Source organism: Heterodontus francisci, chromosome 7 (genome assembly GCF_036365525.1).
Source record: "Heterodontus francisci isolate sHetFra1 chromosome 7, sHetFra1.hap1, whole genome shotgun sequence".
NCBI classification, from domain to species: Eukaryota; Metazoa; Chordata; class Chondrichthyes; order Heterodontiformes; family Heterodontidae; genus Heterodontus; species Heterodontus francisci.
The window spans coordinates 106,592,105-106,615,806 of NC_090377.1; the positions used below are offsets into that span (position 1 = coordinate 106,592,105).

Below are 23,702 nucleotides of genomic sequence, written 5' to 3' on the forward strand. Positions count from 1 at the left end.
TCATAGATGGAGGCATTGAGTACAAAAGCAGGGATATTGTGCTGGACCTTTAATAAACTCTGCTTAGGCCCCACCTAGAGTATTGCATCCAGTTCTGGTCACCAAATTTTAGGAAGAATGTGAGGGTCCTTGAGAGGGTGCAGAGGAGATTTAATATCTCAATATATATCTTAATACTTTAGAAAGCCTAGAGGAGTATAGAAAGTGCAGGGGTGAAGTAAAAAAGGCAATTGTAAAAGCAAAGAGAGGACATCATGAAAAATTATTGGCAGGTAGCATCAACGAAAACCTGAAGATGTTTTATCAGTACATTAAGAGCAAGAGGATAACTATGGAAAGGGTAGGACCTATCAGAGACGTACAGGGGAACTTATCCGTGTATGCTGAAGATTTGGACAGGGTTCTTAATGAGTTTTTTGTCTCTGACTTCACAAAGGAGAGGGTTGGTGCAGACATTGTAGTTAAAAAGGAGGAGTATGAAATATTAGATACGATAAGCATAATGAGAGAGGAAGTGCTTGAGGGTCTGACATCCCTGAAAGTAGATAAATCGCCGGGACCATGGTTTGCATCACCACTCTAACACTCAGTGTTAAAGGAAGTCAGGGAGGAAATAGTGGATCCGCTGAGGATCATCTTCAAATCCTCACTAGATACAGGTGAGGGAGGTATCAGATGATTGGAGATCTGCGAACGTTGTACCATTGTTTAAAAAGGGTGCGAGGGATAAGCCAAGAAATTATAGGCCAGTCAGTCTGACGTCGGTGGTGGGTAAATTGTTAGAATCTATTCTGAGGGACAGGATAAACTGTCACTTAGAAAGGCATGTATTAATCAGGGATAGTCAGCATGGATTTGTTAGGGGAAGGTCATGTCTTTCTAACTTGATTGAGTTTTTTGAGGAAGTGACGAAGAGGATTGATGAGAGTAGTGCAGTGGATGTGGTTTACATGGATTTTAGTAAGGCATTTGACAAGGTCCTGCATGGCAGACTGGACAGTAAAATGAAAGTCCATGGGATACAGGGGAATGTGGCAGGTTGGATACAGAATTGGCTCAGTGACAGGAAACAAAGGGTAGTAGTCGATGGAAATTTTTGTGAATGGAAAGTGGTTTCCACAGGGCTCAGTATTGGGTCCCTTGCTGTTTGTGGTATATATTAATGATTTGGACTTAAATGTGGGTGGCATGATTGGGAAATTTGCTGATGGCACAAAAATTGGCAGTGTAGTTAATAGTGAGGAGGATAGCCGTGGACTCCAGAATGATATCAATGTTTTGATTGAATGGGCGGAAAAATGGCAAATGGAATTCAATCCAGAGAAGTGTGAGGTATTGCATTTGGGGAAGGCAAAAAAGTGAGGGAATATGCAATAAACGGGAGGATATTGAGAGGGGTAGAAGGAGTGAGAGACTTTGGAGTTCATGTCCACAAGTCCCTGAAGGTGGCAGGACAGATGGATAGAGTGGTGAAGAAGACGTATGGAATGTATTCCTCTATTGGCCGAGGTATAGAATACAAAAGCAGGATTGTGAAGCTGGAACTGTATGGAGCGTTGGTTAGGCCACAGCTGGAGTATTGCGTGCAGTTCTGGTCAGCATATTACAGAAAGTTACTCTGGAGAGCATACAGATGCGATTTACAAGAATGTTGCCAGGGCTTGAAGATTGCAGCTATGAGGAACGATTGGACAGGCTAGGGTTGTTTTCCCTAGAACTGAGGAGGCTGAGGGGTGACTTGATTGAGGTGTACAAAATTATGACGGGCCTAGATAGAGTGGACAGGAAGGACCTGTTTCCCCTGGTGGGGAGGTCAGTTACCAGGGGGCACAAATTTAAAGTGTATAAAAACAAGAAATTCTGGAAATACTCAGCAGGTCTGGCAGCATCTTTGGAGAGAAAAGCAGAGTTAACATTTCAGATCAGTGACCCTTCATCAGAACTGGCAAATGTTAGAAATGTGATAGGTTTTAAGCAAATAAAGCAGGGGTTGGGCAAGAGATAACAAAGGGCAAGATGTTGATAGGACAGAGGGTCACAGAGAATTAATGACCGGAAGGTCATGGAGCAAAGGCAGACAGTATGTTAATGATGTGCTGAAAGACAAAGCATTAGTGCAGAGAGGGTGTTAATTGACAGGAAAATGAACAGCCTTGGCCCAAAGCACAAACGTGAAAAAAAGTGGGTAGACACATGGTAAAAAAATGAATGATGCAATAAATTAAACTAAAATAAACAAATAAAAAATAATAGATAATAAAAAAGAAAGAATAACTAAAAATAAAAAGGGGGGCCCGTCATGCTCTGAAATTATTGAACAGATTTAAGGTGATTGGTAGGAGGATTAGAGGGGACATGAGGGGAAACCTTTTCACCCAGAGGGTGGTGGTTGTCTGGAATTCACTGCCAGGAATGGTGATGGGGGCAGAGATCCTCAGTTCTTTTAAAAGGTACCTGGATATGTACCTGAGGTGCTGTAACCTGCGGGGCTATGGACCAGGTGCTGGAAGGTGGGATTAGTTTGGGCGGATAGTTTACTCGACCGGCACCGACATGATGGGCTGAATGGCGTCCTCCTGTGCTGTACTTTTTCTATGGTTCTATTTACCAGAATGGTTCCATGGATGGAGGATTTTAGTTACAAGGTTAGGTTGGAAAAGCTGGGTTTGTTCTCCTTAGAACAAAGGAGATTGAGGGGAGATTTAATAGAAGTGTACACGATTATGACAGGCTTAGATAAGTTAGACGAGGAAAAGCTGTTCCGATTAACAAATTGTACAAGGACTGGAGGACGCAGATTGAAAATTATGGGCAAAAGATGCAGGGAGAATATGAGGAAGCACTTTTTTATGCAGCAGCTGGTAATGACTTGGAACTCGCTGCCCACAAAGGTGGTGGAAACGGAGACGATCAATGACTTCAAGAGGAAGTTGGATGGGCACCTGAGAGAAGTAGACTTATGGAGCCGGGGAGTGGGACTGACATCATAGCTCTGTGGAGAGTCAGCATGGACTCGATGGGCTGAATGGCCTCCTTCTTCTGTGCCGTAAATGACTCTATGACTCTAACTCTTGCAGGCGCAACGATGATGCAGCATCTGATGGCTGATGTCTCAGCTTCCAGTGCAGCACAAGCAGAAGCCACAGTAGAAACTCAGACTGAGATCATTGCAAGCACACTTTGCTGTCATGCAGGCTTGGACTGCTGCCATCATGGCTGTGAGTTCCAATGTTCCAAGGGGCTGAATGATGTCACAGCAGTACAGGAGTCTGTCCTCCGACAGATTACCAGGATAGCTGAGGTATCGCGTTGGGGGATTGGCAGCGACTCCGTGGCGCATGATCTTGTTGTCTTCTCCTGGAATGACAGCATTTGTCCTCCCACCATTGCCACTCTGCCATTACCCTTGCTGTTGCTTCTGAGCTAATCAGTCCATACTGCAGCTGTCCATGATGAATGAATTGGTGCAATCTGAAGCCAGGCTAGAGCTGCTCAAGAGGCCTGTAAGGTGGGCAAATGATGGGCCAAGTGGCCTCTTTCTGTGCCATACATTTCTATGATTCTATAAAGACCATCTGCAGTCTCCCCCACTGAAGGTCAGCAGCCTTTCACCAGCCATGCTGCAGCCACTGGTAGTGTAGGAGCACTAGAACAGGCAAAGGCTTCAGCCAGGGAATGCAAAAATGTGAATAGTTGACTTTTGTACGGAATGTTGGATGTTTTGTTTGATAAAGTTGATTTGGACTGGTTACTTTGTGGTGGCTTTTCTTTCAGCATTGTAGCCAAGAGGAATCTGTGATGGTCAGGGAAGGTAAGGCGTAGGACTGTTGTAGAGTGGGGATTTTTTTTTATTCTTTCATGGAATGTGAGCATCACTGGCTAGGCCAGCATTTATTACCCATCCCTAATTGCCCTTGAGAAGGTGGTGGTGAGCTGCCTTCTTGAACTGCTGCAGTCCATCTTGTGGAGGTGCACACACAGTGCTGTTAAGGAGGGAGTTCCAGGATTTTGATCCCAATTGGGGTTATGTTCATTGGAATCATAGTTGGATGAGGTGATCACAGACAGCCCACTTGGAAAGGGGATACATTTCTTCCTCCTCTGTTGCTTGCCATACCCCTGGTGGCAAGGGATGTGCCCTCATGGTGGCCAGGTTGTGCAAGATACTGCAGACCATGATGAATCTTGACACACACTTCGAGTACTGCAGGGCTCTTCCAGAGCAGTCCAGGCAGTGGAAGCATTGCTTGAGTACCCCAATTGTCTGCTCAATGATGTTTAATGTGGCAGCATGGCTCTCATTATGTACCTGCTGCCCATGTGTAACTGGGTTTCACACTGGTGTCATCAGCCAGGTGGTCAGCAGATAGCCCTTGTCGCCCAGCAGTCACAATCTGGTTTGACACGATGGCTTAAATATTGAATAAACATCAAGCAGACTAGCACAGAATAAAGACATCATGACTGCTTTCAGGATACCAGGCTTTTGCCTGCATGATGTCCTCAGCCTGGCCACACACCAATTGCATATTCAGGGTGTTGAACCCTTTGCAGTTGTGGTACATCTGCATTTTGATGTGACTCTCGCAAAGCCATGTGTGTGCGGTTGATGGCACCCTGCACCATGGGGATGCCCACTATCCCGGCAAAGCCACTTACATGTTCTGCCTCTATCTCTCTGCTCAGAGAGAACGCAATGTTTCTTGGTATAAGGAGCATCTGTCACCTCCCTTATGCAAAAGTGGACGGCAAACTGGGAGATGTTAGAGATGTCACCTACCCCAGCATAAAAAGATCCCAACACTTTGCCATGGTTGCCTTCACAGCCACTGGCAGCACCGTCCTTCCCCTGTTCTGAGGCTACAGGTTTGCCTGCAAGAGGGGACAGATTTTAGTGAGCATCTCCTTCTTAAAACTGACTTAGATTGAGGTGAGAGAAAGGCTCCCCGAAGACACTGACTGGATATGGTCTCCCGCTGAGAGCCCTTCTCCCCCTCCTCCTTCTCCCTCTGTGAGTATTTCGTCCTCTTTTATGCTGTTTCTGCTGAATCTCCCTTTCATGTGCAGGCCAAGGGGGGATGATAACTACAGCACCCATGACTGGGAGGGTGACTTCATCAGCTTTAAACAGCACTAGAAAGCTCATAGCACTTCTACAAATTCCAACACAGCCAGTAGAAATCAATCAGTAAGTAACCTGAAAATAGTTGATGATCCCTTTAAAAAATGCTGGTGGGGGAATAGGGGGGGAGGGGGTGGGTGTTGCTGTCCTTCCTGCTGCTGAGAGCACATTCAGCTGTGCAGGATTAAGAAAGGGCATTAGCTGGAGCACTTAGATCAAAAGTAGTACTCCTGGTGTAAAATCAGCATTACATGTTGACTGATGTCATGATCTGCCTACTGTGTTTACTTTTGTCACACACTCCTAACACCCGTGTTAATGCCCTCAACAAATAGCGTCCCGAGAGAGTTATTCTGGAAGTGTGCGTGCACAGTGCGAATGCCATTTTGATACTGAAACAGCAGCTGTAGCTCCAAAACTATAGGTGCTATGGAGCTGAATCTTGTGGCTAGTATGTTTACAATGGATTATTATTCACCTGTGGCATTGCTCATGACTGTGAGGCAGGAGCACGGCTGAAACACTCTATGTTGGATCCCAGGAGAGAAATGGAAAATTTTTAAGAAAGTGAATTGAAATGGCCAAGATCTGAGTTGGCACTTCACTGAGCTCTGAGGATGCACATGTATCAGAAAGACATGCACTTTGGTTTATCTCTTATGAAAGCAAGAACTTAGCCTTCCATACAGCTCCTCTGTATTGTGTTCCTCAAAAACTGTACAATTTTGATGTTCACTTCATATTCTTTATTGCTTATTTTAATTTAAAAATTTAGTATTTAGATGATACTTATTTAAATTTCTGTTCAATTTCTGCAGCCAGGAAGAGAGATATTGTCTTCCTAATTGATGGCTCTCCTGGAATGGGGAGATCCTTTCCTCTAGTCCGTAAATTTCTTATGGAAGTAATTCAGGAGCTCGATATTGGACCTGACAAAGATCAAGTTGCTGTGGTACAATACAGTTTTGACTCAAGAGTGGAATTTGGCTTGGATAGTCATTCAACTAAAGATGAGGTTTTAAAAGCATTACAAAAGCTGAGACTGAAAACAGGAAGATCCCTGAACACTGGTGCTGCACTGGACTATGTCACAAAGAATGTCTTCAGTCCATCTGCAGGGAGCAGAAGAGATGCTGGAGCTTCACAAATCCTGGTGCTCATCACAGCTGGGAAATCCAGAGATGATGTTGGACAGGCAGCAGATGCGGTGAAACAGGCTGGTATAGTGCCCATTGCTATCGGAGCCAAGGGTGCAGACACATCGGAGCTACAACAGATCGTATATGAACCCAATTTTGTTTTGAAACTGAGAGATTTCCGAGAGTTGCAAACTATTCAAAAGGAGCTGATATCTAAAGTTAAAACCGTGTTCATTATTGAGGAAATGACTACTGTTAATACTGAAGGTAAAAGACTTTGGCCAACTGTGATTATTCTGTGCCATTAATTTACTCAGCAGACTCCAAATTCAAAAAGATTACCAGAAATCATGGAATATTAGAAACTTGCAACTCAGAATGAGGCCATTCAACCCATTGTGCCTGTGCTGGCTCTTTGAAAGAGCTGTAATGCTTTGTCCCACTTTCCTGCTTTTTGTCTGGAATTCTTCGTTATCCGCAACAGCTTTCCAACTCCCTTTTAACATGATTTATGGAATTCCTTCCTACCACTCTTTCATGGAAAGCGTTTCAGATCTTGACATTACTCAGTGAAAAAAAATTCCTCATCTCCCCTTCTGGATCTTTTGCCAATGATTTTAACCTCTGGTTACTGACTCACTCTCCACAGGGAAATGTTTTTCCTATCTACTCTATTAAAACGTCTCCTCATCTCGAAAGCCTCTATTAGGTCACCTTCACTTTTCTAAGGAGAATGTTCCGTCTTTTCTATCATCTCATAAGTGAAACATTAACCCTGTTTCTCTTTCCACAGATGCTTCCAAGCCTGCTGAATATTTCTAGCATTTTCGGTTTTTATTTCAGTGTTTTATAAAGTTTTAGCATGATCTCTTTGCATTTACATTCTATTCCTCTGTTTATAAACCCAAGTAACCCATATGCTTTTTTAACCACCTTATCAATTTATTCTGCCACCTTTGAGGATTTTGTGTATGTGCATCAAGCTCTTTCTGTTCATCTACATTTTTAAAAATTTATATTATATTGTCCTTCCATATTAGTCCTCCGAGAGTGTATCACATCGCACTCTGGAGACTTGAGCACAAAACCTAGGCTGACACTCCAGTGTAGTACTGAGGGAGGCTGCACTGTTGGCAGTGCGATCTTTCGCGTGAGATGTTAAACCTTTCAAAGGTGCTTTATAAGGTGGATCTAAAAGTTCCCACCGCACTATTTCAAAGAAGAGTGGATGAGTTACCCCCATTATCCTGGCCAATATGTATCCCTCAATCAACAACACAAAAGATTATTGGTCATTATCACACTGTTGTTTGTGGGAACTTGCTGTATGCAAACTGGCTGCTGCATTTCCTACTTTCCAACAGTGAGTACACTTTAAAAAGTACTTCATTGGCTGTGAAGTGCTTTGGGATGTCCTGAGATTGTAAAAGGCACTATATAAATGCAAATCGTGCTGTCACACTTCTGCACATTGAATGGCATTTGCCATGCTTCTGCCCATTTCATCATGAATTCTCTAACTATCCTCATCACTATCTATTAGAATTAGAACATTATAGCGCAGTACAGGCCCTTCGGCCCTCGATGTTGTGCCGACCTGTGAAACCACCTGACCTACACTATTCCATTTTCATCCATATGTCTATCCAATGACCACTTAAATGCCCTTAAAGTTGGCGAGTCTACTACTGTTGCAGGCAGGGTGTTCCACGCCCCTACTACTCTCTGAGTATTATCTATTATTTTGCCAAGTTTTGTATCATCTTCAAACTTTAAAATGCTGCTCCCTACACCAAAGCCTATTTCATTATTGTCTATGTCAAAATTGAAGAGAGTAATGGATGCTGTTTGACAAATTTATTAGTTTTTTGAGGATGTAACTGATAGGATAGATAAAGGGGAACCAGTAGATGTAGTGTACCTGGATTTCCAGAAGGCATTTGATAAGGTGCCACACAAAAGGTTAATAGGCAAGATAAGGGCTCATGGAGTTGGGGGTAATATATTAGCACAGATAAAGGATAGGTTAAAGGACAGGAAGCAAATATTTTCAAGTCGTCAGGCAGTAAATAGTGGAGTGCCACAAGGATCATTGCTGGGACCTCAGCTATTTACAATCTATATTAATGACTTGGATGAAGAGGCAGAGAGTAATGTACCTAAGTTTGCTGAAGATACAAAGGTAGGTGGAAAGTTAAGCTGTGGGGAGGACACAGAGAAGCTGCTGTCAAAAAAAAAAGAGATATAGACAGGCTAAGTGAGTGGACGACAAGATGGCAGATGGAGTATAATGTCGGGAAGTGTGAAGTTATTCTCTTTGGTCGTAAGAATAGAAAAGCAGAATGTTTTTTTAAAGGTGTGAAACGTGCAAGTGTTGATGTTCAAAGAGACTTAGCTGTGCTTGTACAAGGAATGCAGAAAGTTAGCATGAGGTACAAAAAGCAATTAGGAAGGTAAATGGCATGCTGGCCTTTATTGCAAGGGGATTGGAGTACAAGAATAAAGAAGTCTTGCTATAATTGTACAGGGCTTTGGTGAGACCACAGCTGGAGTACTGTGTGCAGTTTTGGTCACCACATTTATGAAAGGATATACTTGCACTGGAGGCTGTGCAGTGAGGGTTCACTAAATTGGTCCCTGGGGGTGAGGGGGTTATCCTATGATGAGAGTAAATTGGGCTTATACTCTCTGGAGTTTAAGTGATGGAGAGGCGATCTCATTGAACCATACAATATTCTGAAGGGGCTGGATAGGGTAGACACTGAGAAACTGTTTCTGCTGGTTGAGGAATCTAAACCATGGGGCACAGGCTCAGGATCATGGGCTGATTATTTAGGACTGAGATGAGAAATTGTTTCACTCAAAGGGTTGTGACTCTTTGGAATTCTCTATCCCAGAGAGTTGTGAATGTTCCATTGTTGAATACATTTAAGGCTGAGATAGAGGGAATTTTGGTCTCTCAGGGAATCGAGGGATATGGCAAGCGGGTGGAAAAGTGGAGTTGAAGGCTAAGATCAGCCATGATAATATTGAATGGCGGAGTAGGCTCGATGGGCCACATGATCTACTCCTGCTCCTATTTCTCGTGTTCTTGTGAACCAAAACTGACCCTTGGGAAATACTACTGCAATCCACCTCCAATCTGTAAAACATCCATCCACCACCATCTTTTGCTTCTGGTCACTGAGCCAGTTTCATATCCATACCACCATTTTCCCCTTCCACCTTCTTAATAAGCCTTCTGTTTGGCACTTTGTTGAATGCCTTCTGAAAGTCTAGATATACATCTACTGCACTATTTGATGAACCTTCTCTGTTACCTCATCGAAGAATTCAATCAAGTTAGTCAGGTGCTTTACCAATGAAAGTTTATTTTGACCCTGATAATGGTTTCCAATAACTTCTCCATCACCAACGTTAAGCTGACTGGCCTGTAGTTTTCTGATTTATCTCCCACCCGTTTCTTGAATAGTGGTATAACATTAGCAACCTTCCAGTCTTCTGGCGCTACTCTGTATCCAAATAAGGTTGAAAAATTGTGATCAATGCATCTGCTATTTCTACTTATGCTTCTTTCAGCGACCTAGGATGTATTTCATCTGGACCAGATGACTTACCAATTTTCAGTAATGCTTATCTTTTTAGTATGTCTTCTCTATCTGTTACAACCCTAGCCATAACTTCCCACTCCTCTTTTAGTGTAATCTTCACATCATCCTCTTCCTTTGTGAAGACAGATGCAAAATACTTAGTTGATACTTTTCTCATGTCATGATTCAGGGTTGTTAGAACATACATTTGGCTGGATAAAGCTTTGATTTGCTCACTGGTGTCCAAATATAAATTCTTAAAGTTTTGGGAGACTTCGTGAAACAACAGGGTAATGTCTAATGACCCTTCCGAAGAAGGGTCACTGACCCGAAACGTTAACTCTGCTTCTCTTTCCACAGATGCTGCCAGACCTGCTGAGTGATTCCAGCATTTCTTGTTTTTGTTTCAGATTTCCAGCATCCGCAGTATTTTGCTTTTATTATATTAGGGTAATGTCTTTGCTTGTCATCACTCTGGATTCAAATACCAATTTAAACAGATAGATGAAAGTCTAATCTTTGCTGTTTGGAAGGATCCCAAGTTAAATGAAGTCACTGAAATAGCTATCCCACTCAGAAAGGCTGCAACAATTGCTTTTGTGACATTTAGAACTGTTGCAATGGTGCAATAAAGGTTACAGTCTAACCCAGAAGTTTGTAGTGCTAACAGAGTGCCTGAAATGAGAAAGCACTAATCTCCCACACCTTGAATGAGCTGATCTGCTTTACAAGTTGAAGTTAAAGAATAGATTAGAGAAGCTGAGGTTGTTCTCCTTTTAGACGGAAAGGCTGAGAGGTGATTTGATCGAGGTGCTCAAAATCATGAGGGATCCAGACACAGTAGGGAGAGAGAAACTGTCCCTATTTGCAGAAGGGTTGAGAACCAGAGGACCTGGTTTTAAAGTGATTGGCAAAAGAACCAAAGGTGACCTAAGGAAAGACATTTTTACGCAGCAAGTGGTTAGGATGTGGAATGCACTGCCTGAGGTTGTGGTGGCGGCAGATTCAAACATGGCTTTCAAAAGGGAATTAGATAACCACCTGAAGGGAAAAAAATGCAGGGCTATGGGGAAAGGCTGGCAGGGTGGGGGGGTGGGGGGGGCGGTGGTGTGGGGGGTGGGTTTGGCTAAATTGCTCTTGCAGACAGTCCACCCAGGCTTGACGAGCCAAATGGCCTCCTTCTGTGCTGTAACCATTCTATGCTTCTATGTTTTTATTTTTGTGATCCCGCCTAATTTACCACTCCCCTTATCTTTGGCATTAATGGCACCTGATGTAATAGGGATCTATAATAAGTTAAGAGCATAGACTTTCCTGCTCGTATATAATAACTACCAATTTTATATGATCCGCTGTTGATTACAATGGGTATTCTTTTGCAGTTTCGCCTGAGGAAGTGAATAAGAGAGACATTGTGTTCCTTATCGATGGATCAGACAATGTTGGAAACACAAACTTACTTATTGTCCATGATTTCATCAAAAACATAATTGAGAATCTCAACATTGGAAGTGACAGAGTGCGAATTGGTCTGGCACAGTTCAGTCACAATTCACAAACTGAATTCTATCTTAATACCTACTCAAAAAAAGCTGAAATTCTGAGTCACGTAAAAGGACTGAAATTAAAAGGTGGCACAATGCTCAACACTGGCGCAGCACTGGACTTTGTCTTAAGGAACCACTTTACCAGTCATGCAGGAAGCAGAAAAGAGCACGGAGTTCCTCAGTTTCTGGTGGTGTTCACTGGCGGCAGATCAGTGGATGCTGTTAAACCATATGCAGATGCACTGAAACGAGCTGCTATAGCAACTTTCGCTGTTGGAGTAAGAAATGCAGACCCAGCACAGCTACAAGAAATTGCAACCAATCCTACTTTGGTCTTCAGTGTAAAGGAATTTCATAACCTACCACACGTACAGGAACGGGTGATGACACCATTGTCAACACTATCTGCTCCAACAGTAACGATTGGAGAGTCAACAGTAATTGCTGGAGAGCCACTTATTACTAATGAAGAAGGTACACAAATTGGGCTTTGTTCTTTAAATATTACTGCATTACTAGTGCTAATACTTCTAAATGATTTTTAATTTTCTGTAAAATACTTCACCATTCACTGAAAATATTGTGAGTTAGCAAAATAGTTGAAAGATAAAATTAAAAGTTCAGATGCACAAATCACTAAAAGTAGTGACACAGGTCACAAAGGTCACAAAGTACTGAGGTTCATTTCTGGAGAGATAGAATTCAAAGGCAGGAAAGTTAAACTTTATTGAACCTTGGCTACACCACACTTGGAGTATGATGAACAGTTCTGGTCTCTATATTATAAAAAGGACAAATTAATTTACTAAAATGATACTACAATGGAGAGGTTATACTGATCAGGAAAGATTGAATAAGCTAGGGCCTCTTTTCTCTAGAAAAGAGAAGAATGAGGGGTGACCTGACATATTTCTTAAGATTATGAAAAGGTTCAATAAGGTAGACAGAGAGAAGATGTTTCCACTTGCAGGGTACTTTAGAACTAGGGTCATAAATATGAGAGTTGCGAATAAATCCAATAGGGAATTCATGAGAAACTTCTTTACCCAGAGAGTAGTTAGAATATAGGCTGGGATTTTACAGGGCTGCGATGGCCCTATCTACAGGTTGGAAAGTCAGGGGCAACCCCGCCTTTGCCAGTCATGGAGGCCACGACTGGATTTTACATTGTTCAGGCAGTTAATTGCCTGCAGTCGTGGCTTCCACCCCTCTAAGGCAGGATGTCCTGCCTCCAAGGGCTGCCAGCCAATCAGAGGGCTGGTAAAATGCCAGCAGTGGCGGGAAGGTGATTGGCACGGCACCCCCGATTTTACGCCCCCTCCCCGCCCACTCCTGGGGGGTAAAATCATGACCATATAAACCATTACCATAAGGAGTGATTGAGGCACATTTTAAGGGGAAACTACATAAATGCATGAGGGAGAAAAAATGGAAAGTTATTTTTATTCATTGGATGTGAGCATCGCTGGCATCCTTAATTGTTCTTCAACGTGGTGATGAGCTGCCTTCTTGAAGCACTGTGTAGGTCCTACGTTGATGCCATGTGGTCTGTCCAGTTTTGTTCCCAATAGATGCTTTCATTGCAGCTTGATACAACTGAGTGGCTTGCTAAGACAACTAAGAGGGCAGTTACAAATCAACCATCTTGCCATGGGTCAGAGTCACATATAGGCCATACTGGATTAGGACAGCAGATGTTTCTCTAAAGGACATGAGGGCACCGGATGGGTGTTTATGGCAATTCAATATGCTTCATGGTCACCATTACTGATTTTTTTAAATTCTAGATTTATTTAATTAACTGAATTTAAATTCCCCAGTTGTTGTGAGAATTGAACTCATGTCTCTGGAGCATTGGATTACTCATCTAGTAACATAACCACTAGGCTGCCATGCCTGTAATAGGCTGTTGGGGTTAGACATAGAAGTGTGGGAAGAGGCTTGTGGGGAGCATAAACATCAGAATGAACCTATTTGATTGAATGGTCTGTTTCTATTCTGTAAATGCTACGTAATACTATGTAATAACTATTTCATTTATCAGTTAACCTAACTGTAGCATTTATATGCAAATAGTGTGTTATGCCAAATCACTCAAGTGATCAAATCTCTTGAGAAAATGATTGTTAAATATTGGAGAGCAGATCAAGGTTATCTCTCATTTTGAACTGCTGCTGTTTCGAAACTCTGAGTCATTATTTTCAGAAATCATTTCTTTCAATTCCTTTCTGGCTCTGTACTTGTGGGTTTCAGCTCTGTCAGAGAAGTCAGCATTAAATAACATGTTCAGATCAACATTATCAATTCTTTATTTTAAAGGTCTAGATGATGTTACCTTTGAATCTTTGCCCACTGAGAACAGGTAACTTTGTGAGTCCAACTTTTAACCTTAGCCATTTATGTCTTGGCCTCACCCTGTGCTCTCTGTTAAAGCTTCCACTGAAAGAATAAATAACCCTTTGAAGAGAAGGTCCACAAACATACAAACAATATTAAAAATGTATTATTGGGTCTTTGTCATTCACTTACACATTAATCTGTTTATCATTACTCTTGAGGTAAATCCAGGAATAATAATACTCACAAGATATTCAGGAATTACTGAGAGAATAACATTACAGGCAAATTTTGGAGGGGAAAGTTATACTTAAAGCAAACTGGATGTCAATGCATATTGCTAAAATTAAAACATTTCTATTTCCTGTTTTTAATTTTAATTTTTGAAATTTATATATGTTCTTATACATTGGAGTTTACTTTCTCTAGCCATGAGGAAAGATATTGGGAGTTAAATTGACTCGCCCCTGAAAATGAGTATGGGGATCATGATGCACAAATAGCCCATGCCCGCTGATTGCAATGCAGGTACCACACAAACTTTGTGCTGCCTGCTCACTTCCATGATCTGTGTGTTCAGGGAGCGCTAACTAACCATTCATTGGCTGGATACATCAGCAGAGAGCATTATTTAAAGCTAGTCTCTACTGCTTAAAGTTAGCATAGACCTCTTAAGAGGGAGGTGTATTGAAGCTGGAGCAGGTGCTAGGAATTGTGGTTAAAGAGAATCTGACTTGGCTAAGAGTGAGGAATGACATAACTGAGGAGAACAATTTCCAAGGGATTCGTTTGCTACACTGGCGATCTTGGTGACGAAGATGGAAAGGAGGAGAGTTGTCCTGTATCCACTAGGGGGAAGAAGGCCCTCCAGAAACACAGTCAAGAAGGCAGTGAGAGCAGACAGCTGTGGTGGTCAATGTTGCAAGTCAAAGCCCCAATGGATCTGCATGCAGTGCTGCAAGAAGTTCAAAGACCAGGCCTGAATGGTCAGGGTCAGTGAATGTATCTATAAATGCCATATTCTACCAAGTGCACCACTAGCCTCAGCCACTGCTCAAATTACCACAGCCCCAATTACCAACAACCTCTATCAATTAGGTCGCCTAATTTACTTTGGGCTGAATTGTATAGACCCCCTCCGAAGTCTGAGGTCATGGCATGGTGGGGGTACGGGGTGGAAAATGCCTCCGGGTGATGGCTGTCACGCACCTTGACGCCGGGAAGGCCTGGCTCGATATTGCCGGCGGTGGTGAGTTCTCGTGGCGGCCCCCTGCCGCTCGGCAACAGGAGCCCCATTTAAATATTTAAATTAATTAAAATCAATGAATTATTTACTCTTACACTCCCGCCGTCTGTCCCGGTGCGATCTCCGTGCTGCTGGCCAGCACTCCCATGCCTTCGGAACCCCATCCGGGGAACCGAGGCGGAACATTGGTGGGGAAGGGTGAGGAGGTAAGTTTCTCAGTGCGGCGGGTGGGGGGAGTAAGGTCAAAGTCATATCATTGGTGTAGGGGATGGTGGGAAGGGTTATAGTGTAAAGTTTGTGAACTTTGGTGGGGGGAAGGTCAGGTGGACAAGGTATGTGTTTTGCGAGGGAGAGACCAAGTAATTAATTCTCTGGTTATTGGTGGGGGGAGAGAGCCAAGATAAATTTCTTGACTTTTTTAAAATCAATGTATCTTTAAATATTTAAATTGAACAGCAGGGCTCGAAGCCCTGTAGAAATGGCACAGGCAGCTGACGCCATTGCCGGGGACGGACAGCCCGCCCATTCCGGCTATTTAAATGAGCCGCCACATTTAATTTTGTGGTGGCTCCACGACGTGTGGCCCACATGGGCAGGCCGCCATTGTTTTTGCCCGCCGCCAATTTCACCCTCTCTTGTGATTGAAGGCAATGCAGAACTAGAGGCAGCAGGAAGTAATGGGAGGGGACAGTAGTGCCTGCATGACCCAACCAATATGGGGGAGAAGCTGCTGACCATTATTGGTATATTTGGATGGCCATTGCTGAGGTTGCCAGCGGTGGGGCTGATAACATCATACGGAATCCTCCTTCTCACATCCCACTTCCCCCTCATCCCACACTCTCTTCTGATTTGCAAGCTACAGATGGTGTAAGCATCTACCTCTTACTCCTCTGCCCCCACCCTGCTTCCCCTCCCCACCACCTTCACCACAACCTTACCCCTGTGCCTTTTTCTTTCTGATCCCCAACAGGTGGAACCTGGTTAGGCAGTGGAAGTGATGAATGAGACTGTCACTTGATTTCACGTTCACAGCCACCGGCGCAGATACTGACACTGCACAAATAATAAAGATGGATTAGAGGCAGAATCCGCATGTGGTGAGATACTGGGCATGAGTAGGCTGCAACTAGGGCTGGGGGGAGCAAGGATAACATAGGCACTAGCTTGCTGGAGGGTGAGGTCACACACAGGTTCCATTACAGAGCATTCAAATGAGGAAGCCTACATAAGAATGCTGATGGATAAGCACAGCAATATGCTTGTGCATTAAGAAGCCTGTGCTCTGTCAAGCAGCATGAAGGAGTCCAACACTAACTTCTCATAAAGCTTTGCACAGAGCTTGGAGCCTATCCTTTCAGCATGCAGCTGGTGGCCAACTCCATTCGCACATTTGTAGACCTAGCAACAATGCAGCTTCTAATGGCTGATGTCACAGCTCCCATTGAACCACCAGCAGTGTAGCAAATGAATATCTTGGAAACTGCTCGCTCCCCTGTTGTGCCATTCCTCACTCTTGCCCAAGTCAGAGTTTCTTCAACCACGTTTGAGTGCTGTAGTAGAAACTCAGACTTCTGTGATGCAAGGTCAGCTTGCTGCCATGCAAACTGCTGCCATCATGGCTGTGGATTACAGTGTGCAAAGGGGCTTGCAGGGTGTCGCATCTGTCCAGCAATCTGTCCTCCAACAGTGTACTAGAATCGAAGAGATGCCATCCCATAGGACAGGCCATGGCTCCATGAAGCAAATCCTACTGTCCTCTCTCAGGCAGATGGTATTCATCCTCCCAACTCTGATATTACAACAATGCCTTTGCTGTTGCCTGTTGCTGAGATGGTGCAGTCCACAGGTGGACCTTTTAGGCCCAGAACTGCTTGAGGTTGTCCTCAAAGACCATCTGCTGTCTTCTCCATTGACAGTCAGCAGTCCTCCACCAGCCATGCTGCAGCCTTTCAGGTAATACTGCATAGGAGCATTAGTTCAGTCAAAGGCACATGGAAGACAGGCACTAAAGGGATGCACAAAGATGGTTAATTGACTTTTATATGCGATCTGGCACAATTTCATTTATAATTTTGGTTTGGAATGCTTATTTTGAGGTGTCTCTTATTTGTGGTCAAGTGTACTTTGTGGTAATCAGCGAAAGAGAGCGGTACACTGTGCGGCTGTTGGTGATTGGAGAATTAGGTTTATGGTTATTGGTTTTGCACTCATCTTATTTCTTCATGAACAGCCAGGCAGAAAGGGGCTGTCTACATTGCCTCCTCCGTTCCTCTTCCTCCTCTTCCTCTTCCTCCTCCTCCTCTTGCTCCTGCTCCTCAGCTCCTCGCCATAAAGCTGGTGGCAAGGGTTGTCCCTCATGATGGCGAGGTTGCACAGCATACAGCAGACAACCATAAATCTTGACGTCTGCTCTGGTGCACACTGTAGGGCTCCTCCACAGCAGTTCAGGCTGCAGAAATGTTGTTTTGGAGTGCCAATGTTGTATCACATGGCATCATGGCTTTGACATGGACATATATGTGCGGGCTGCGCACTGGAATCATCAGTCATGTCACTACATAGCCCTTGTCACCCAATAGCCACCCTTTGGTTTGCTGTGGTGGCTCAAATGCAGCTGGCATCGCAGACTGCTGCAGAACTAAGGCATCATAACTGTTGCCAGGATACTGAGCATTGGCCTGCACAATTCACTGCCTACGGTCTCATATCAGCTGAAGGTTGACAGAGTGGGATCATTTTAATTTCAGGTATAGGGCAGAGTTGATATGCAGTGCCTGTAAAGCCATGTGTGTGCAGTCAATGTCACCTTACGCCATGGGAAGGCCTGCAACCCGAGTGAAACCATATGCTTGCTTTGCCTGCTTGTTTCTGGCAAGTGAGAATGAAATATTGTTCGTTGTCTTAGAAAGGAGAGCCTCAGTGACCTCCCTTATGCAACAGTGGAAGCAAGCTGCAAGATGTTGCAAATATCTCCAGCTCCAGTCTGGAAGGAGCCAGACGGATAAAAGTTCATCACCATGGTCACCTACACAGTCACTGACAACACGCTGCTTGCCCTGTTCTGAGGTTGCGGTTGTGACTGCAGCAGATAGCAAATTTCAGTGAGGACATCCTGAAGTTTGGATGTCTCACACATAGCTACTCACTGATTAAAATTAATCATCACTCTGGCCAGATATGGCCTCCAGTTGAGAGCCCACCTCCCTCTTCCAGCAGCTTGTCCTGCTCTGCATGGCCTCTTTTCTTTCTCTAAGTTGTGAGTGGTGAGTGCCTGGAACTTGCTGCCAGGGGAGGTGGTGGAAGCAGATACAATAGCGATGTTTAAGAGACATCTTGACAAATATATGTATAGGAAGGGAATAGAGGGATATGGGCCCAGGAAGTGCAGAAGGTGTTAGTTTAGGCAGGCTTGGAGGGCCGAATGGCCTGTTCCTGTGCTGTACTGTTCTTTGTGCTGTATTCCAAGGGGAATACCTACGACTGCACCCATGTGTGGCATACAGTTTGTTGACAGCCTTGAAGTCAGTAAAAAGTCTGTCAGCACTGGCTGCACAACTGGTTGTAGACTTGGCAACTTTAAACAACAATAGAAAGCACCAAACACTTGTAGAGTCGTAGCAACAGGCAGAATAAAAAAAGAATCAAACAGCAACTAACCTGCAAGTAGTTGATGATCCCTTTAAATAGCATTGGTGAAGGGGTCCTTTTTGCTGCTGAGCACATGTTCAGCTGTGTGATGTTAAGAGAGGGCATTGGCTGCAATGTTGAGCTTCAAAATGGCACCGCTGGAATCAAATCAGCACTGCATACTAATTGCTGTCATTATCTGTTTGTTCTGCATAATTACAGTGGACATTCACTGTGCGCATGCTAATGCCTGTATTAACACGGCATCTGATGCAATTCTTGCCACTCTCCATGGATTCCATTTTGGAGCTCTTAGGGCACTTGTGCCCATAATACTGGTGCCATTGGCCTCCATTTCTTGCCCATTGTCTTCCTGATCAATGGTACTCCTGGAATGGGAAGATCATTTCCTCTAGTTCATGGAGAGAGAACTTTTCTGAACTTCAGCATCCACCCCACCAACTCCCACCCTCCAAAAACTTGAACTAATCCATCACCCCTGTGCTCACTGACTTATTGTTGGCACCTGGTCCACCAATGCCTCTATTTAAAATTCTAATTTTGGCATTCAAATCCCTCCATAGGTTCATACCTCCTTATCTCGGTTGCCTCCTCCAGCCCTACGCTCCTCTGAGAGCTCTGTGTTCCTCCAACTCTGACCTTTTATGCATCTGCACTTCCTTTGCCCCTCTTTTGCTGGCTGTGCCTTCAGCCATTGAGTCCCAACTTCTGGAATTTCCTCCCCAGATCTCTCCAACTCTCTTTGATCCTTTAAAAACGACCACTTTTAATATATTTGGCTCAATGTCAATTTTTGTCTGACTATGCTCCGCTGAAATGCCTTGGGATGTTTTACTACACTGAAGGTGCTATAGAAATGTAAATTGTTGCTGTGATATATAACTTCTAATTTTCTACTTTTTCTTTACATTTCTCTTTAGCTTCTGCAGTCAGGCAGAGAGATATTGTCTTTCTAATCGATGGCACTCTCGGAATGGGAAAGGCATTTCCTCTAGTCCGTGCATTTCTTATGAAAGTAATCCAGGAGCTCGATATTGCACCTGACAAAGATCAAGTTGCTGTGGTACAATACAGTCATGACCCAAAAACTGAATTTGGACTTAATACTTATGCAAGCAAAGATGAGGTTTTGGTCGCAACAACACAGCTCAGACGTAAAACAGGAAGAGCCCTCAACACTGGTGCTGCACTGAACTATGTTATAAGAAATGTCTTCATCACATCTGCTGGGAGTAGACAAGATACTGGAGCTACACAGATTCTGGTGCTCATCACGGCTGGAAAATCCAGGGATGATGTTGGACAGGCAGCAAATGCAGTAAAGCAAGCCGGTGTAGTGTCCATTGCTATTGGAGCCAAGAATGCACATTCGGCAGAGCTACGACAGATAGTGTATTCTCCTGATTTTATGTTTGTACTGAAAACCTTTCAGACTGTACCAACCATCCAACAACAGTTGATATCGATATTGAAATTGGTTTCTGGCGAATCACTTGAAGGTAAGGATCTTTTAACAATGCGCAACCATTTGTTAAAAGGAACAGAGAAGAATTTTCAAAGCATCAGACAACTAAGAATAAAAACAGAAGATGCTGGAAATACTCAGCAGGTCTGGCGAAAGAAATGGTGGCCTGCACGGAGCCGCTGCAATCTTCCATGTGGCGGCTCATTTAAATGAGCACCCCTCCCCCCCCCCCCCACCCACCGATCACTGGGGCTGGCTTCCCGTCCCCAGCAATGGCATCAGCTGTCTGTATGCAGGAGCTGACACCATTTTTAAAGGGCTGTCAGCCCTACCGGGAAGTTTAAATATTTAAAGGTACAGTAAATTTTTAAAAATGAAGACATTTCTTCTGCCCCACTCCAACCTCCTCCCCCCCAATAGCAATAAAATAAATTATTTGTCCTTTCCTCTCCCCTAAACACTTACCTGGTCCATCTGACCTCACCCCCCTCCCCCCAAACTGCACAATCTTTACTCTCCAACCCTTCCCACCATCCTTTTGTATATCATTTAAATTATTCAAATGGGGGGCCCATCACTGAGCAGTGGACGGCGGGGTGCAGGCAGCCACCACGAAGCCTCGCTGCCACCGGTAATACCAGGCTGGGCCCTCCCGGCGTCGTGGTGCATGGCGGCCCTCTCCCGGAGGCATCTTCAGGCACCCCCCTCCTGCCATGGGCTCCGCCGCCCGGGGGAGAACAAAATCCAGCCCGCTAAGTATTTCCAGCACTTTCTGTTTTGATTTCAGATTTCCAGCATCTGCAGTATTTTGCTTTTAGATAACCAAGAATATTTGTTTCAAACTGATGGAAAAGACACAGTGATGCATAGTGCATTACAAAATAATTCTTAAGATATAGTACAAGTGAGGAAGACATAATATTATGCCAGGTAGCAATTGAGCATTTTTGGATTATACAATAATCTTCATTGTGCTATCTAGGCCAATGTCCACAGTACAAGACATTAACAAAATTGGAGAGAGGAGAGAAGTGAAAGAGAAAAGTAATGATTAGATAATTGCAAAAGGAAGAGAAGACTTCAGAAGTGAACAGGAGGAAACCAGTTATATAGTTCTGTGTTCCAGGAAAAGAATAGATCAGATTAGGAGATGATGCAATAGGTGTCAATTTCAACACACTGAGGATACAAGGAGAAAGAAATAGAAAATTTCTTATTAGAAATTAGAAAAAAACCTCAGAGTCACAAGTTCCAGGTTTAAGTTTCACTCCAGGGCTTGAGCCCAAAAATCAAGGCTGACACTCCAGTGCAGTACTGAGGGAGCACTTCATTGTTGGAGGTGCTGTTTTTCAGATGAGACATTAAACCTGGGCCCCATCTACTTGCCTGACTGAATATAAAAGATCCCATGGCACTGTTTTGAAGAAGAGCAGGGGAATTATCCTCAGTGTCCTGACCAATATTTATCCCTCAATCAACATCACAAAAACAGATTATCAGGCTTAATAACATTGCTGTTTATGGGAGCTTGCTGTGCACAAATTGTCTGCTATATTTCCTACATTACAATTGTGAATACACTTCACAAAGTACTTCATTGGCTGTAAAGCACTTTGAGACATCCAGTGGTCATGAAAGGCGCTATATAAATGCAAGTTTTTCTTTTTTTTTCACATGCTACTCAAATGACACCAAGTCAATCCTCCAAAGCCAGTTGGGTTGCTTTTTACATTAGTTGGACTACCTCAAACAGCTGGTTGTTCAGCAGACTTATTTAAGAATCATACAGAACTAGTGAATGTATGTCTATCTTTTGAGGTTAACTTGGGATTATCACGACAAGCATTCAAAGGTGAACTCTGGAATGTAACAGCTATTTTGAAAGTGTTCCTTGAAAGCATTTATTTCACATTATATGATGCAGCATTCCCCCCCCCCCCCCCAACACACATTTGTAACATTTCTAAACCATTATACATCTCAAAATACAATGAGAGTTTTACAATGGTGTTATAGCTATGCATACTGTACTCTTTGAACAGAATTTAGTACTCCTTTGTGTGAGGTGAGAAAGCCTTTGTAATTAGTTCATGAGATGTTGCACTTTAGTAAGGACACATCTGTAAAGCAAATACAATGCTGAGCATCTTTACCACATAGTAAATTACCTATTTTAAAGGTTATATAAACAACATATACTATGTTGATATGTTCTCAATGCACACTGATGCAAAATTGGGTTAGATTGCTGATCTGACTGAACACAGACTTGTGCCTCAAGCTGCAAAATGTGGGCAGTATAACTGTAGTCTGCTGCAAAGCCAAGTTTGTTTTCAAGAGGGAACTAGATACATATTTGGTGGAAATCGAGGGTGATGAAAACTGGAATGGGATATGGTTCCTTAACTTTGGAACCAGCCAGTTGGACCACAATGTTACACACACTCACACACACATCTCCTTTGTCTCTGGGCTGAGATTAATATGAAAACTAAAATAAATCAGGCCTACCAAATCCCACTAAACCAGTACTAATCTGAGACTATAATAGAATTACCTGTTAATGAAAGACAAAGAACATGAGAAACCCTCCAAATGGATTTCTTTTTAATGGAAGAAGCAAAAGTATTTGATCTCCAATGAATTCAGTAAATTGCATTATCCACTATAGCAAATATTTAGGTACAGGGCCCACAGTGTTAGCAACAGAGACAGGTTTCTCATCATCCATTACCTAATGGTGTGGAAGAAGACTGAAGATAAAGTTAATTTGTTGTGTTAGTTATCAATGTTACCAGCAATAGCTTCAGAAAAAAGCTCAGATTCAAAACCAAAATGGAAAATATTCCAAGTCTAACTTTTAATATTCCATTCCAAGACTCTGCCTTCATGACAGATAACTGCAGGAAAACAGATTTCTGATTCAATTCCATAGTATGATTTGTTGTTCTGGCAACAGTCAAGTCTATACTCTTTGTTAAGAAAAACTGTCAAATCTGCAGAGGATATGATAAGCAGCAGGAAACACTCCTGGTTTTTTGCATGATTATCATTCCTCTTTCTAGAGTTGTTAAAGGAAACACTGAGTCATAAAAAGAGATCCCATTTATAAAAAGCAGTAGACAGAAAAATAAAGTACTGCACCAGCACAAAAACCTCAGTCTGATATATATTGAATATAATACAATCTTCCCTACATCAGTATTTAGTTAACTTATAATTTATAATAGTTCCTTTATAATAACTAATGATCTAACCTGCAACATTCCTGCTGTGCATGGCTCAGTATTTCTTTAGGGCACAAATGTACCTATTAAATCATTAGAGAAGCGGCATTCTACTCATTTAGAACAACTAGAGTCTCCCAACTTTTTCCTACAAATTTGGATCTCCCGTGCTCTTTGGCCAGAATTTAGATCGAACAGCGCAAGTCTTGGTGAGGTCACCGGTGGCGGGTGCCGTTGTTGCACGAGTGAAATGCAGCCAACTAACCATGATCACGAAGCAGCCAGCTAATTAAGGAAGGGGAGGTAAGGGGCCCATGCAATCAAACACGAGAGGTGAGAAGTGAGGCACCAATGGCGTCGTCATCCGACTCAACAGCT

The 23,702-nt window shown here is 43.2% G+C and overlaps 1 protein-coding gene across 1 annotated transcript in view; it reads left to right on the forward strand.

Moving 5' to 3' along the window:
* The window catches only part of col6a3 (collagen, type VI, alpha 3), a 355,278-nt gene that overhangs the window by 320,720 nt on the left and 10,856 nt on the right, over nt 1-23,702 (forward strand). The window contains exons 69-71 of the mRNA XM_068036295.1: nt 5,941-6,528; nt 11,234-11,872; nt 19,553-20,131. Coding sequence (XP_067892396.1) covers nt 5,941-6,528; nt 11,234-11,872; nt 19,553-20,131 — 1,806 coding nt within the window. The remainder of the gene's footprint in view (nt 1-5,940; nt 6,529-11,233; nt 11,873-19,552; nt 20,132-23,702) is intronic.